The sequence below is a fragment of the Oryctolagus cuniculus genome, chromosome 5, assembly GCF_051225735.1.
Source record: "Oryctolagus cuniculus isolate XC-2025 breed Fujian yellow rabbit chromosome 5, ASM5122573v1, whole genome shotgun sequence".
Lineage (NCBI taxonomy): Eukaryota > Metazoa > Chordata > Mammalia > Lagomorpha > Leporidae > Oryctolagus > Oryctolagus cuniculus.
The window spans coordinates 155,415,090-155,431,110 of NC_142871.1; the positions used below are offsets into that span (position 1 = coordinate 155,415,090).

The following is a 16,021-nucleotide window of genomic DNA, read 5'->3' on the forward strand; positions in this document are numbered from 1 at the left end:
ACTACCACCCAGGCCAATCATACCAGAAGTAGGGCACTACGGGGGTATGGTTTGGGGGCCGGGGAACACACTGGCAGGTTCAGGAGCCTCTCCATTGCTGTTCACAAGCTCTGTCCAAACTGATCTTGGGATGAAGAGCAGATCAAGAACATGCCTTGAGCCCAGGTAAGCAACTGCACAGCTCCCCTCTTAAAACCCTCTGCTGCCAGACACCTCTCCTCTTTGCTCTGGGAGCGCAGCATCACCTCCCTCATCTCAGGAAGGAGCCTGCCCATGGAATGCTCAGCTCAAAGTACTCGGAGCAACACCACCGCACATCCCATGGCACCATGACCTTGACCAAGGGGAACCTGAGTGGAGGTGTCCATGTCCACAGATCAAGAATGAATTCAGGGGTCAGCACTGTGACGTAGCAGGAAAACTTCTGCTTGCAGTGTCTGCATCCCATATGGGCACCAGTTAGAGTCCTGGCTGCTCCACTTCCAATCCAGCTCTCTGCTCTGGCCTGGGAAAGCAGTGGAAGATGGACTAAGTCCTTGGACCCCTGCACCTGTGTGGAAGACCCAGAAGACACTCCTGACTCCTGGCTCCTGGCTTTGGATCAGCCCAGCTCCGGCTGTTGTGGCCATTTGGGGAGTGAACCAGTGGATGGAAGACCTCTCTCTCTCTGCCTCTTATCTTTCTGTAACTTGTCCTTTAAAATAAATAACATCTTGAATGCATTCAACATCAGGAAGGATTCCTGGCCTGGAAGGAACAAAGCAACAGCCTGACTGAGGAGTCTGGGCAGTGGCCCCCACCTGGCCCCCATCTGCTGACAGAGCTCCCAACCTCTGGGGCATCTGTGAGGAAGTGGGAAGTGAAGAAGGACTGTCCTTAAACAGTTGTTGGCTCCAGCTTCCGCCCACCAGCCAAGACGCGGGTCCACCTTCTTGACAGAGTGGGGAACACAAGCCGCAGGCAGCCCTGGACTGAACTCTGAATTTTAGCAAATTGTCAATAAAACCCACACTTTCAGAGGGAATTAATTCCCCTGTAGAAAACCATAAAATTAGCTACTCTTTGTCATACACTGGAATAGCAATAAACCCTTCTGCCTCCAGGAGCCTCTCATGGGATACATACGGCACAGCCACGGCCTGCACCTCTTCTGGGTGCCACGAGTGCCTTGACAATGGCCATTAGGATCACATGTGTCCCAGACTCAGGACTCAATGTGGATGGAAGACAGCAGTGACCAGCATGGCAGCCACAGCCATGATGTGGCCTGGGTGGGGCCAAATCGGGGAATAAGGTGAGGTCACACTCACGGTGCAGTGCCAAGGCTGAACACCCTAATCAACAGACAGCTACATATTCAAAGGGCCAGCAGCATACACAGAATTCCCCAAATGAGGACGCCAGGCTCGAGATCCATGGTGGATCCACTAGCAGAAGTGTGTACCCCACAGCACAGGTGCAGGGAAGCAGCCACCCTTGTGGAAGCGGGAAAGGCCCCTTGCCAGGAAGCCTGGGCACAGCAGGATGGCTGCAACTTCTGGGGTTCCGCCTAGACACATGGGAGGAACCCCACTGGATTCATATTCCAGAGGTGACGTCTACGATTAAAGAAAAGAAGTGCCATCCCTTACTCCCGGAGGTGGCTGTCTCCACCAGTGACTGGACCCCATCCCCAGTCCACAGCTAAGTGTCTGGGGTCCCTGGTGGCCGCTGGCTGAGGAGAAATAACCAGACCCAGTCTGGGTCCTGCAGCACTTCACACCACAACTCCCGCGCACTGGTCTGGGCACAGACGCGCTCCCTGTCCAGAAACCACATAGTAACCCAAAGAAGGGAGTTGGCAGAGGCACAAAAATGGCCAATTGCCAACCCCATTAAACAGAAAATGGGAGAGAAGGAAAAGCACGGCTGTGACCACAGGGGTCCGGTGCATCCTCTTGTACGACAGACCCCCGAGCGCGGGGAACAGCAGGCAGGGGCTGCGCTGCAGCGGGAGGCAGAGGGCCCGCAGCCCAGCCCCTGGACAGACACCCTGCGGCCTCTGCGCCGGGAAGTCCAGGTGAAGACAGGGACTTTCATTGCCTTCGCTGCACTGTTCCTGGCCTTTGAACGTCTAGAGGAACTCACGTTACCACCTCCAGCAGCCCCCTGTCCACCAGAGTCCTTTCAGTTCACAAGGCCCCTCCACCCAGGAGCAAGAGGTCAGCCCCACTCACCTCGATCTCAGCTGGGGCAGGCTCCTTGCTGAAGCACATGTTCATGATATTTCTTGCTGTCCGGTAAAACGTTGTTAGAGAAACTGACCTTCCCTGAGAACAAAGCAGATGTGGGTGTAGGAATCAAGAGCTGTACGCACACTTACAATCAGCATGTGCCACCACAGGCCTCGCTCTGTGGCGTCTCTGCGGCTGAGGGCCACTATGTGTCACCAGGGCACAGCCCAAGTTCATGTAAGCAGACAGCAGAAAGAGGAGGATGCTGCCGATGAGCAATGGACCCACTGGCTACCAGCAGCAGAGCGATGGCCTGCCCGAGTCCATAAGCACAAGCACACACATCTGAAGGACAAAACGACACCTTCCAAGGGACAGCGCTTTAGCAGGCATCTTGCACTTTTAGGCAGAGTTCCTCAATTGGCCCCAGGGAAAGGGAAGGATAAAGGCTGCAGCCCCAGGAAGACAGAGAAGCCGTGAGCAGCCAGAACTGGGGATTCCCCAGAGGATCTTGAAAGGAAAATGTGGGCAATATCTGTATGTTCAGAGTCCTCAATACTCAGTAACTCAGCAGGTAGGCAACGTTACTCCGAATTGCAATCTGGTCACATTCTGGCCACAGAAGCCACATGCTGCCCTTTTACAGCTCCCCAGGGAGAGCCATGGTGCCTATACGGTCAGACATCACACCCTCTGTTGCTGCTGCATGCCGAGTAACAACACTCCAGCTAATCTGCTGGCTTTGGCAGGACAACTGCCTGCAATCTGCAGATGGTGGCTGCTTTGACCCGTCCTGCAAACCACAGTTTATTTTTCAAAGATAAGGCTTCTTCTAAGGTCCATGCCTTTCCCTGCACTGATAGGGTGCTTGGACTCCTCAACTGCACCAATGTGTGTACCCTCCAATTCTAGGGGCAGGAGAGGGAACCATGCACACAGAACAAAACCTGCATTTAGTGGGGGAGCAGCGGATGTAGGCAAGCACGGAAACGGCCGGGCAGAGGGGCTGTTACAGCGCAGGCCTGAGAACATCTCCCCAGTGAGGAAACCTGGGAGCAGCACCGTAGCAGCAGGGTTGTAATCAGCAGTCACAGCAGATAACATGGAGATGTCGGCATTTGGGTCTGCTCTCTCCAAGTAGGACAAGATGGGCTTCTGACCAGGCCAAAAAATTTCTCCAGTCCACCCTTTCCCTGACGACACCAGCCAGTAAAAATACAAACAGAATCATGAGGAGGGACCTAATTTTACACTGATGGATGGGGATGAAAGTGACATCAACAGCCCAGGATGCAGAGGGGCTACAGGGGCCACTGCTCCCAACCTACCACGCACGCCCTGGCCAAGCTGCCACTGCTCCCAACCTACCACGCACGCCTTGGCCAAGCTGTTGGATTTTGGCAATGAAACCTACCAATGAAACCTAGATAGAGCATGCTTTAAAAAACCTACCAGTGAAATCTGGGTAGAATATGCTTTAAAGGAGAGAAAAGAAAAGGGGCCTGCACTGAGGAGTGGCACGTTAAGCTGCTACCTGTGAAACTGGCATCTCATATACGAGTCCTGGTGCAAGGCCCAGCTGCTCCACTTCCAATCCAGCTCCCTGTTAATGCATGTGGGAGAGCAGCAGAAGATGGCCAACTTCTTGGACCCCTGCCACCCAGGTGAAAATCCTAGATGGAGCTTTGAATGGCTGTCATTGGCCCGGCACAGGCCCAGACACTGAGGCCATTTGGGGAGTGAACTAGCAGACACATCATCTCTCCTTCACTAACTTTGCCTTTAAGATAAATAAATAAATCATAAAAAATTGTTTAAAAAACTCTTCTGTGAACCTAATGCATGCTCCCAGCACTGGCCTTCTTAAAGAAAAGTAGCAGGTGTGGTCCTGCGGGAGTCAGGACTCAGCAACGGCTCTGAGACGCTCTGGGGCAGATGTCAGAAACCGATGAACTGCTCCAGACATTACGGTCCCTGGGCTGCCTTCTACCTTTTCAGGAAAACCTAAGGAGATGATTTAGGGGCAGGCTGCTAGTAGCCCCGGGCCACACCCCTGTGTCCCATTTCTATGCTGCGGCACCAAACAATGGAAATGGGGAACCAAAGCCAAGTGACAAACCAGTAGACATATCAGACTCCGCCCAGGAGACTCAAGTCTAGAGGACCAGACTCCTGTGTTACCCCAATGAGCAGGGAAAGGCCAAGGCCTGTGGTGAGGAAGCCCTGCACACCTTACAGGTATTGGGTGGAGAGGGAGGATCAATGACATCCAAGATTTCCAGTGCAACAGAAACCATCAGTGTAGTCAATCCCACCAGGCGCATCCCAAGAGGGAGCAGCTGGCAGGACCACCAGCTCGCCAGAGAACACCAGCGTCACTGGGGCAGTGCTATGCCAGGCAGCTCTGCAGAGGCCTTCGTGTAGAGGGCCTGGCACTGGGTACACTGCTGACCTATGCCTGGCAAAGGAGGGGGAGGGCGGGCTGAAGTCAGAAGCAGGGAGGGCTGCAGCTGTGCAGCCGGAGGAGAGTGCCCAACTTGATGCTTCCCTTCTGGGAGGAGTGAGTCTGCCCAGGATGGCCTGGTTGGCAATGAGCGCCAGCAGCCCTGGGAGAAGCACTGCTCATTTCACTCTGCTGCTCTTGCCCCACCTCTTCCCCCTGCAGCGTGTCCATGTGAGACCATGTTGACCACTTTGTCAGTGATGGCTCTCGGCACTGCGGGAGGATGGGGCAGCGGCGTGCCAAACAGGAATGAGGCAGAAAAACCATGGCTTACAGTCCATGGAGTATACCAGTCCAGGTCTCAGAACCCCAACCATGCAGGACAGCCCTACGTGTACCAGGATGAGATGGGGGTGCTCAGAGTGCAGGGCACAGAACTGCAATTGGGGGTGCAGGGGAAAATAAGATGCATCGAATTAGACACTCACGCGCACACACACAAACACATAAACACCCACCCCTTGTTCGGTAAAAAACCCAAGGCCACGGCAAACTAACAACTCCTGCAGTGCTCCCAAGGGGCAGTCAAGGCTGCTCATGCAATTGGCTAAAAGCCTCATGTCTATGCCTTGATCCCCAGACCTTCCAGCCTTCCTGGCCAACTGCAGATGTTCTTGTCATACAGAACTGGGTGGTGGCATCTGTCCCCTGCAAAACTCATGTTGAGCTGCAGCCACTGTTATGGCAGTACTGGGAGCCATGAGGGCTCTGTCCTTACGAATGAACTCAATGCTGTTAACACAGGAGTGGGCTTGCCCTGTAGGGCCCCTCACTGCCCTGCAGCCATGTTGAGACACAGCAAGGAGGGCCTCATCAGACCTCCACAACTTGGCCTTAGGCTTCCCAGTCCACATAGCTGGTGAGCCCTCACATTTCTGCTCATTATAAATCACCTGATCTGGGGCCAGCACTGTGGTACAATGGTAAAGCCCCTGCCTGAGATGCCGGCATCTATCTGGGCAGTGGTTTGAGACCCATCTGCTCCACTCTCAATCCAGCTCCCTGCTATCATCCTAGGAAAGCAACGGAGAACAGCTCAAGTGCCTGGGCCCCCATACACCTGTGGGAAACCTGGCAGAAGCTCCTGGCTTCATACCAGCCTAGCTCCGGCCATTGCAGCCATTTTGGGATGAACCATTGCATGAAAGATAACTCTAATTCTGCCTTTCCAATATAAAAATCTTTAAAAAAAAAAAAAAAAAACAATAAATGAGGATGGCCCAAGTGCTTGGGCCCTGCACCCCATGGGAGACCAGGAGAAGCACCTGGCTCCTGCCTTCAGATCAGTGTGGTGTGCTGGCCACAGCGCGCCGGCCATGGCGGCCATTGGAGGATGAACCAACGGCAAAAGGAAGACCTTTCTCTCTGTCTCTCTCTCACTATCCACTCTGCCTGTCCCAAAAAAAAAAAAAAAAAAAAAAAAAAAGAACTGGTCTGTGGGACTGTTACAGTTGCAATAGATATGTTCAGTGGAAAGGGAAAGAGATATCCTCCTCAGCCCAGCACCGAAACTAGCCCTGTCCTCACACCATCTGGTGCCCTCACCGTCCCCTTCCTCAGTTTTGCAGTTGGGGTGGGAGTGTACAGAAACGGGCAAGGTGCAGGCAGTAGGGTGCTACCTTATAGATGCACTTGTGGAAGTCATTGAGGACGCCTTTGTCCTCCTCCTCCTCCTCCTTGACCACTTCCTTTTCCTGAGCAAAGAGTCGCCGCCGGCCCGTCTTGAGCTGGGCCTGGCCCACCTCCTTGAGCTTGCTGCGGAAGCCATTCCGGGGCGCCACGCCATGGATGAGCCCGTTCTTGGGCTCAAAGCGGGGCAGGGAGTGGAACTTGTGGTGCTCGCTCTCCGTGTGGCCCTCCAGCGGCCCCTTGCGCTTCTCCAGGATCTCCTTCTCCATCAGCACCTCCTTCTCCAGCCGCCGGTGCTCCTCGGGGGACAGGGAGTCGTAGGAGAGCAGGTACTGGCAGTAGGCCTCCTGCAGCTTGGCCAGTCTATCCTGGGCAGTTTTGGGGATGCGCAGCATGTCTGCTAGTTTACTCCACTTTTTGAGGTCAGTCACTTGCTGCATTCCACCCATCTCATTAATCAGCCGGAAAAAGCAGGCCAGGTCGAGCTCGCAGCCTCCTGGACGGCGAGGGAGGCAAACACAGGGGAAGTTGGTAAGAACAACAGACACAAACAAGGCCTCTGACATTTGGTCCATCGGTCCTGCATATCTACTATGGGCTAGGGACTCTGCTCACCCTGCTGTGGTCAACCCTGAGATGGTTATCTCATGACAACAGCCCGCGGACAAGTGCAATAAAGACAGAGAGAAGTGACGGGGTGGTCAGGAAAGGCGTCTCAGGAAGCAGGAGCTTGAGTAGAACGCGAGAGCACACTGGCTGAGCAGACACAAGAGTCTAGCACAGCAAGCACTGGCACACAGCATCCTTACCCACTGGGCAGCAAGTGTGACATTGAGGCTGGTGAGCAGCAGACCACCCAAGTGAGACTGGGCGGGACCTCCTGGCTGCAATCATGTCCCAGCACCACCTGGAATAGCTTTGAGGTCAGAAGCCTGCACACACAACACGCACCACTGATGCCTAATTCTCCTCACAGTCTGCTCAGTCACTCACTCACACAAAGGAGGTGTATTTTTAGTTCCACTGGATTTCAGGGTAAAGGGCAACATTTGCACAAGAACACACTGCAGTCTGTCCATTACTCGGCCGTTCCTCCACCCAGCGACAGAGAGGCTGCTGATCTTGAAGAGTGTATGCCCCCACTTCCCTTGATCAGTTCTCCAAAGGGTACACGCACAGTAATGCAATCCACATGGGAACTGGAAAAGAACCTCTCCCTGGTCAGGAGATCGGGTACACTTGAAAATAATTGTCAACAAAATGCTAGGTGAGCAAGGTACAAACTAAGAAGATGTAAGTACTTGGGAGGGTGCAAAATAAAAAGAAAAGTGGGCACAACTCTGGCTGAACCCTAAGGGCTACAGAAGCACAGCGTCAACAGCTGGAAACAGGCTGGAGCCCTGCAGACCCTGGGCATTGCAGGATACCCGCCACAGCCCCAGGTGACTGCCTGGACTACTTGAGACAGAGAATGCTCAAAAATGCAATGTCCTGGGCCAGTCGCTGAGACCTGAGATTGTGACACAGTGGCCTGAATTCCATTTATATGGTGGAGCAACACCCTGGTCTGTCTGTGTCAATGGAGGAAGAAGCTACCAGGTCAATGCAGAAACTGCCCTGGGTCCTGCACGTAAGTGGGACGTAAGGCCCAGGATGCTGTGACCCAATCCAGGCTTCTGACTTGCCGTGGGGAGTTTGTCCTACCTCCAGAGCTGGGTGTGCACAGCCTTTTCTCGCAGACACCCCCATCTATATTAACTGGCTCAGAACAGTTCAAAAAAAGGAGAAAGTCACTCTGAAGTACATCGCTGTAACCTACTGATACCTGTGCTTGCAGAAACATGTCACATGTGGTGATCACTTCCAAGCACCCTCAGCACAGGGCTCCCCAGGGGCCAGGGGCCAGGGGCCAGGGGCACATTGACCTGCACAGAGGAGGTGTGTTCATGGGCTGGATCCCAGGAAATGATAATGATCTCAGGTCCTTTGTGCTGCCCAAGGCCTCTGTGGGTACAGACCTGATCAGGACCCATCTGATAAATGTCCTCTGGGAATAGTGGCAAAGAACACACACACAAACACACCATCCACTTGGCTTCTGATGCCCCCTTACTCTTCTTCTGAGGAAGAAGTCAAGGTTAAAAAGAAAACTACTCATGGGACCAGTGCTGCGGTGTAGTGGTTTAAGATTCCATTTGCAGAACTGGCATCCCATATGGGTGCTGGTTCATGTCCCGGATGTTCCATTTTCCAATCTAGCTACTGCTAATGGCCTTGGAAAGCAGTAGAAGATGGCCCAAGAGCTTAGGCCCCTGCACCCAAGTGGGAGACCCAGAGGAAGCTCCTGGCTCCTGGCTTCAAATCAGCCTAGCTCTGGCCATTGTGGCTATTTGGGGAGTGAACCAATAGATGGAAGGCCTCTGTCTCTGCCTCTCTCTAACTTTGCCTCTCAAATGAATAAATCAATCTTTTAAAAAAAATTGAAAAAAAGAAAACTGTGAACCAAAGGGCACTGGCAGTCATGAGAATGTGACCCGCACGGCTCACGTTCTGCCCATGCAGAACTGCAGTCCACTTGGCAGGGTAGCATGGAGGAAGACTCGGTCCCACCCACAAGTCCCATCTGGACAGGGCATAAGCGTGTTGCCCAGAGAGCTGGCTTGGAAGAGGGGCAACAGGGACAGAATCCGGCGCCCCGACCAGGACTAGAACCCGGTGTGCCGGCGCCGCAAGACGGAGGATTAGCCTAGTGAGCTGCGGCGCCGGCCTTGGCTAACTCTTAACAGTAAGCAATGGCTGAATGCCTTCAACAGCCCCCTGCCTTTGAAAACTTGGGATCTCCCAAAGGCATGTCCTGCCTCCTGCTCTGAGGAAGAGATGCAGAGCAGGAAGGAGGTAGGAGACCTTCCCCAGATCTTCAGAAAGACTCTACTCAGCAGAGTGACATAGCAAGTTCATCCTGGAGCTCAAGAACTGAAGGCTGAAAGAGGTGGAATGAGCAACAGGGGAGCTCCAAGTGGGTTCTGCCTGGAATGCCCCAAGGAGCCAGGGTTTCCACAACTGCCTGGACGTGCATTCATAGCAGGACTCAAAGTGGCAAGCTGCCCATCAGCCCCTGCCAGTGCCACACCTCAGGATGTCACCATGTCCCTTGAGCTGTGGCCTTGAAAAGGGCTCAGCTGATCAGGAGAAAAACTCAAGGTCAAGAGAAAATGTGGAGGATGGAGAAACAAAGACCAGAAGGAAGAAAACATAGCCTGTCTCTGGCCGGTTGAGGGTTACCTGTGAAACCACCCCAGGACCCTAGGATGTTAAACTATTTAGAAGCAGGGTCTTTAAGGTTAAGTAAAAAAGAGTTCAGACAGATGGATCCCATCGCAATCTTACTCGTGTCCTCCAAAGATGTGATAAGGAAACAGACACAGAAGGAAGAAGACAGGTGAGCCCAGGGGGAAGACAGCCATCCCCAAGCCAAGGGGGGTGGGCCTCGGGAGAATCAGTCCACAGAGGCTCTGGTCTTGGACTTGTGGTCTCCAGCACTGTGAGACAACAAATGTCACATGGTGGGGGCTCTTTGTCATGGCAGCCAGAACAGACTGCAACAGAAGGCAAGTGGCCTTCACGGTCACTGACCCAACACCTCTGGCAGCAGGGGCCAGTCATGCCAAAGAGCATGAGGTCAAGGCCACCTGAGGTCTGAGCTCAACATGCACAGCCCATGAACAACCTCGCCCAGGACACAATGGGACTGGGCGCAGGCGCCTGGACCAGCGCCAGGGGCACTAGGGAGAACAGTGGCCAGCACCCCAGCTTACCGATGAGCGGCAGCTCGTCCATGGCGATGCCCTGAGACCTGAGGTGCTTCTTGATGCAGGCCAGCCGCTGCACGTTGGGGCCCCAGCGCCGGCCCAGCTTGTGGATGTGCTGGATCTGTGTGACGAACCGCATCTCGTCGTTGAGCTTGCACTCGGGCCGCCAGTCCGGAGGGGGGATCACCCTACACATCCCGCACTTCTCCACCTGAGCACGCACCGACTCGATGTAGACGAGGGGGTCGTGGAACTCCTTGGCGGAGGGCCTGAGCACGGGGATCTCGTCCATCGCTGCCCACCCCGCCTTGCCACCACCCTTCTCGGGCTTCCCCGGCGGCTCGGGCGGCTTGTGCAAGGGCTCCGGTTGCGAGGTAGAACGATTTTCACAGGGGGCGCTGTCCGTCTTGCCATGTGCTTGTCTGCCGGGAGTGCTCTTCCCAGCCGTGGCCCGCTTCGGCCGGCTCCTCTCCACGTTGCGCTCGGGCACTTCCTTCTTCACATGTCCATTCAGCAGAGGTTTCTCTGCCGAGGCTGCCGCCACTGCAGCTGTCTTTTTACCAGGGGCTTCGGCAGGGCCCACTGCCCCTTTCATTTTCTTGGGGGGTGACTGCTGCGGCTTTTCCGTCTGCTGTGCCTCTTCCAGTCTCCTCTTGGAATTCCGCAGCCCCTCCCTCAGCTGCCGCGCCCCCACCTCCTTAGTGCATGACTTTGGGTTCAACCTGCCGCTGACCTTGAGGCCATTGACGGCAGGCCCGGTGGACTTGGACGCCCCCCCGAGGGCTAGCACCTGTTTGCGGGTTTTTGCATTGCTACTTTCAGTTTTCCCTGAGATTGTGTGGTTGACAGCGGAACTGGGCTTGTGGTGATTGGGTTTGGTTTCCTTGACCAGTTCTCTCTTGGCTTTGGTGTATGTAACAGTCCCCTTGGTCACCGTGGCAGTGTACTTCACAGTTTTGGATGGTGAAGGTCTGACTTCGCGCATCTTTTTGGCACTGGTTGCACCTGCACCCAGAGATGACATTCGAGTGACTCCATTTACCTTAGAAACCTGTGAAGGCAGGAGAAGCAGAGGAAGAGGAGGGAAAAAAAAAAAAATCAGTGCCCAAAACAGTGACCGCCACTACCAGGGAGTTGCCAGTTAACAGGTGAAGCACATGCCCTACCCTTGCGAAAAGGAGACACAAGGGAGCTGGTGCTGTGGTCCTGCAAAGCCTGCAACCAAATCAGGGTTCAAGACTCAGCTGCTCCACTACCGATCCAGCTCCCTAATAATACACGTGGGAAAGAGAGAAAGACGGTCCTGACTTTGAGACCCTGCCATTCATGAAGGAGACCAGATGGAGTTCCTGGCTCCTGGCTTCAGCCTGGCCCTGGCCCAGCCCCAGCCACTGTAGCCATCTGGGGAATGAACTAGTAGATGGGAGTTTCTCTGTCTCTCCACCTTTCAAATAAATGAAACAAACCTAAGGAAAGAGGGGCCGGCACTGTGGCGCAGCAGGTAAAGATGCTGTCTGTGGCGCTGGCATCCCATACAGGCACCAGTTCAAGCAGTACTTCTGATCCAGCTCCCTGCCAATGTGCCTTGGAAAGCAGCAGAAGATAGCCCAAATCCATGGGCCCCTGTACCTTCATAGGAGATCTGGAAGATGCTCCTGGCTTCAGATTGGCCCAGCTCCAGAAGCTGTAGCCATATAGATCTCTCTCTCTCTCTCTCTCTCTCTCTCTCTCTCTGTAACTCTACCTTTCAAATAAATAAATATATCTTTTAAACAAATTTTTTTAAAAATACAGGAAATAAAAGGAGGCACAGGGACACCAGCCAGGAAAGTGAAGTCATGTCTGAGAACTGTTGTGCTCTGCCTCAGAAGCTCTGTGCCACCAAACACCAAACTGTCATAGAGCAGGACCTGGATCGTCCCTGCCAGGTCCCCCAGGTGTGGCTCTTCCAGGGAATCTCCCCACACACCTAACAATCACCCATAACGGCAACAAGATAGTACCCATCACGGGTGAGTGGGCGGAGAGAGCAGTGCAAGTGTTAGCCTAAGTAAATACGTACTTCTGCTTAAATACACGTACACTTGCGTATGTGCACCTCTGTGTCCTGTTCCAAGAAAATCAGGCCATTATTCTATGTGCCCCATATAACCACAGGACCTGGCACATTAGGTAGAAATCTCTGGGGCTGAAAAAGGAAGGAAACAAACCTACTACTGTGGGAGGAAAAGAACAGCAGCTCCCTTGGCCTGGCCCTGAGCCGTGGCTACGAACTGCCAGCACCTATCTCTGCTGTCACCTTTTGAGACCAGGCCTCAAGGGTCACGCTAGGTCCAAGATAGACACAGCAACCTCTCTGGTACGGCAGAAATGCCCAGTTCTCTTCACACATGGTTCCAATTTCCCACCATCTTTAAGCTTCCGCATGTGGGCTCTCACAGCCCGACAGCACGCTAACTGCGGCACATGAAGCTTGACCTTGTTCCTACAGCAACAACAGGGAGTTGGGCTGTGGACACCAGCAACACACTCACTTCTGCACAGTGTCAGTGAAGCGGCCACAAGGCGAGCTACTACCAGCTTCAGGGTAGAGACCTTCACGTCACACACGCACCCCGCTCACCCTGGACATGTCATTCAACTTTCTGGGCCTCACTTAGCTTCTACAGAGTGAGTTCAAAAGCAGAGACTACAGAGATTTTGTAAGCACCACTGTCTTGGAAAGAGGCAGCTCCACAATGACTGGAAAACCAAACCACACAAACTACAGCCCTCTTTTTCTCTCCAATAAGCCAAGGGGAAGGTGCCAGGGTGTAAGGGCAAAGCTGCCCACATGTGCCATGGCCAAGAGGCCTGAAAGCAGTTACCTCCTTTCAACTAGTGCCACCAAGAGGCTGTGTATGCTGTCCTCAGTGTCCAGAGGCAGGTCCCCAGCTGAGCCCAGCAGCGTGTATCGGTGGCTTATGTGGGGATGGGGGGAAAGGGCCAACTTCCCAACAGGTCCTCACATGTGTGGTCCTCAGTCAGTGGGGGCTCATCAGACCACATCACAGGGCCCTGCCACCATGTTATTGATGAAGTGAGCAGGTGGGACCTAGGAATGTACACTTCTAACCAGGTGCCTGGCAGGGCTGCCAGCTGGTCTGAGGACTACATTGAGAATCACCCAAGAAGTGTCAGGAGAGATTTATAAAGAAAGAAAATGGAAAGAAGCCACTAAGAGATCAGTATTTCTGTAGGTATCACCTATGACAGGTAGTCCAGTCAAAGTCACTAGGTCCTGGTGTGAGCCATGCCCAGGGTACCTGTTGGTGAGCAACTTCTGCTTCTAGGTGCAGGGAGCCCAGCTCCTAGAGCCAGGGCCTCAGGCCCAGTGGAGAGGCCAAAAGAAAGGCCCAGCAATTGCATTCTGGACCTATATCACTCGCCTGTATATACAAGTAGGCCAGACAGAGGTGGAATAAATCATGGAATAGCACCAGACCTATAGCAATAAATTAAAGCAAACTTATAAAACCAGGGATGAGATCAAAGCAAAGTTCTGTACTAAATATCTATGAATTTAGAAGACTGCAAATATCTAAGTTTTTGTTTATTTTCAAATGCTCCTGCTTGCTAAACCGAAGACTTGGGAATTGCTGTCAGCTCCAGCTTAGGCTCACCTCTACTTGTGGCTTCACAGGAGGCCCCAAGCACCCAGGATCTCAGAGGAGGGCTCTGTCTGTATTCCTGAGGGCAGGACATCCCACAGAATCGCCTTTGAATCACTGAGGGTTCCATGTGTTGCAACTGTATCCCCAGTGAACCCTGAGGCAGCCTGTACAAGATGGCAAAGCCTCTTCCCAAGGACAGGGAACTGTCTGTCAGAATGCCCAACTGCAGACGGCGGCAGACATCACCGGCTCCTACGACAGCCAACTGGCAGCCCCGTCGCTTCTGCTGTGGTTTTAGTTCAGCGCTTCTCAAACATGGCACCCGGGAAAATCCCTGGAGAATCTTTAAAATCATGTGGGCTCCACAGCCCCTCTTACACAATCTCTGAGAGAAGCAGCAAGGATGCAAAAAGGGCTCAATGCTCCCACAGCACGGCCCTGTCCTCCCCAATGCCATGTTCTCAGGTGGTGAGGGGTGACAGCATCCTTCTTTCTTGTATTCCTTTGCGTCCATTCATTCTGGCTGCATGGGGGCACCTGAGCTTCTGGCCAGGTGTGTTTCAGGGAGGTCAATTTTCTGCTAGGTGGAATGCAGTCAATATGCTGCCACCTTTGATGGCCAAAAGATCACCTGTCTACCTATTTCTGCAACCTTTACACTGCATCATTGCCAGTATTTGCATTCAACTAGCTTTATCAGAGAAAGTGAGTGACTCTACTCTTTTTCTTTCACTATTAGCCGTTATCTTCAAAAGTGTTCACTGAAATATCATGCATGTATGCTCGTTTAAAAATCACAAAGACTATAATCTACTGCCTTGTGACCCGAAACAATGAGCTTTATAGAAACAAGTTATGAAAACTGAAAAGGGTTCGTCACTGGCTGCCTTCCCCCTCGGGGGGGGGGGACACTTCCTGGGCTACCAGCAGAGGCCAGAATGTAGTTGACAAGTTCACACCACAATCCATCTGTATCCTAAACATTGAGTAAAACAAAACAAAACAAAACAAATCAATAACCCATCCAGGTGCATTGCTGTTGCAAAATCCAAGACTCTCCCATCTCACACAAAGGTATCAGCTTCATGGCCTGCACTCATCTCTGGAAATCCAGAATTCAGGCATTTAATTGGGCTCAAAGAATACAAAGGAATAGAGGAAAGCATTGTTTCACCCCTTGCCACTAAAGTTCTCTCCCTGAGCCTCCCCCAGCCAGCACCTTTGTTGACTTTAGACCATGTACAACAACTCTGAGCTGAACAAAACATTGCGGCCAGAGCACCACATGGGAGGAATGGGGTCTCGGCTGTGCACCCTGAGGCAGTGTTTCCATGACAGCACACAGGAGAAACCACCTGAACTCACACGATGCACAGAGTTGACGATGACAGGATGCAGCTGCATGGTACTATTGCATACTGCTCAGTAATTTGCCTCTGGTGTGGATGTCTGGACCTCCCCTCCAGCTCCAAGGGGTTCTCCTTGGCCCACAATCCCTCACCTGTCAACTGGACCTCAGGCAATCCCAGGCACACAGCCCTAAGGTTGGTTTTAGAGCAATCAGTCCCAGAGAGAGAAGTGTGTTATTTCAATTTAGTAGGCAAGGCTAAGACCTAGAGGGCTTCCAAGTTACAGTGCAATGGACAGGTCCTTTTAGTTCCCTAGAAAAATCAGTCCTATTTTGTGTGTAGGAAAGGGGTAAGGGGAGGAGTATGGAAGCCCAAGATAGCAAGTGTTCACTTCTTCTTAATAAAAATTCCATTTTAAAACCATACCCGATCCACAATACAATCATACACTTCAATATTATAACCCCCTTTCCCCAGACTGAGTTTCCTGCACCCCTCCACATATACGCAAGTCTGAAATCAACACAGTATGATGGCAAGTGAAAAGCAGAGGTGCACACTTCCTCAGCTGAGCATAAAAGGAAAAATGACCATGAGGTTTTTGGTTATCTAGTTGAAAAGGCTTTAGTCACTCAGGAGGATGGTACCTCCTGTTCAAAGAGCAACCACTCCCTGACTCTGCCGAGTTCTTTTATACCACCAGAGGGAGCTACTGGACCAGAGGTGCTTCTGACTTGAAATAAGCAGGAGGGGAGAGAAAACATAAGTGGACTGGGGGTGTCCATTCAGAGTTAAAACTTCACTCAATTCAAAACAGGAAAGCCTAAAATGCACAGAACTACACTGGTGAGGCAGTGAGGTAGGA

General features: G+C 52.7%; 1 protein-coding gene across 9 annotated transcripts in view; it reads right to left on the reverse strand.

The window, feature by feature from the left end:
- The window catches only part of JARID2 (jumonji and AT-rich interaction domain containing 2), a 258,168-nt gene that overhangs the window by 13,344 nt on the left and 228,803 nt on the right, over positions 1-16,021 (reverse strand). For all 9 annotated transcript variants that reach the window (XM_089334426.1, XM_089334424.1, XM_089334427.1 and 6 more), the window contains 3 exons: positions 10,161-11,205; positions 6,336-6,841; positions 2,217-2,309 (listed from right to left, as the gene is read on the reverse strand). In XM_089334426.1, coding sequence (XP_089190552.1) covers positions 2,217-2,309; positions 6,336-6,841; positions 10,161-11,205 — 1,644 coding nt within the window. The remainder of the gene's footprint in view (positions 1-2,216; positions 2,310-6,335; positions 6,842-10,160; positions 11,206-16,021) is intronic.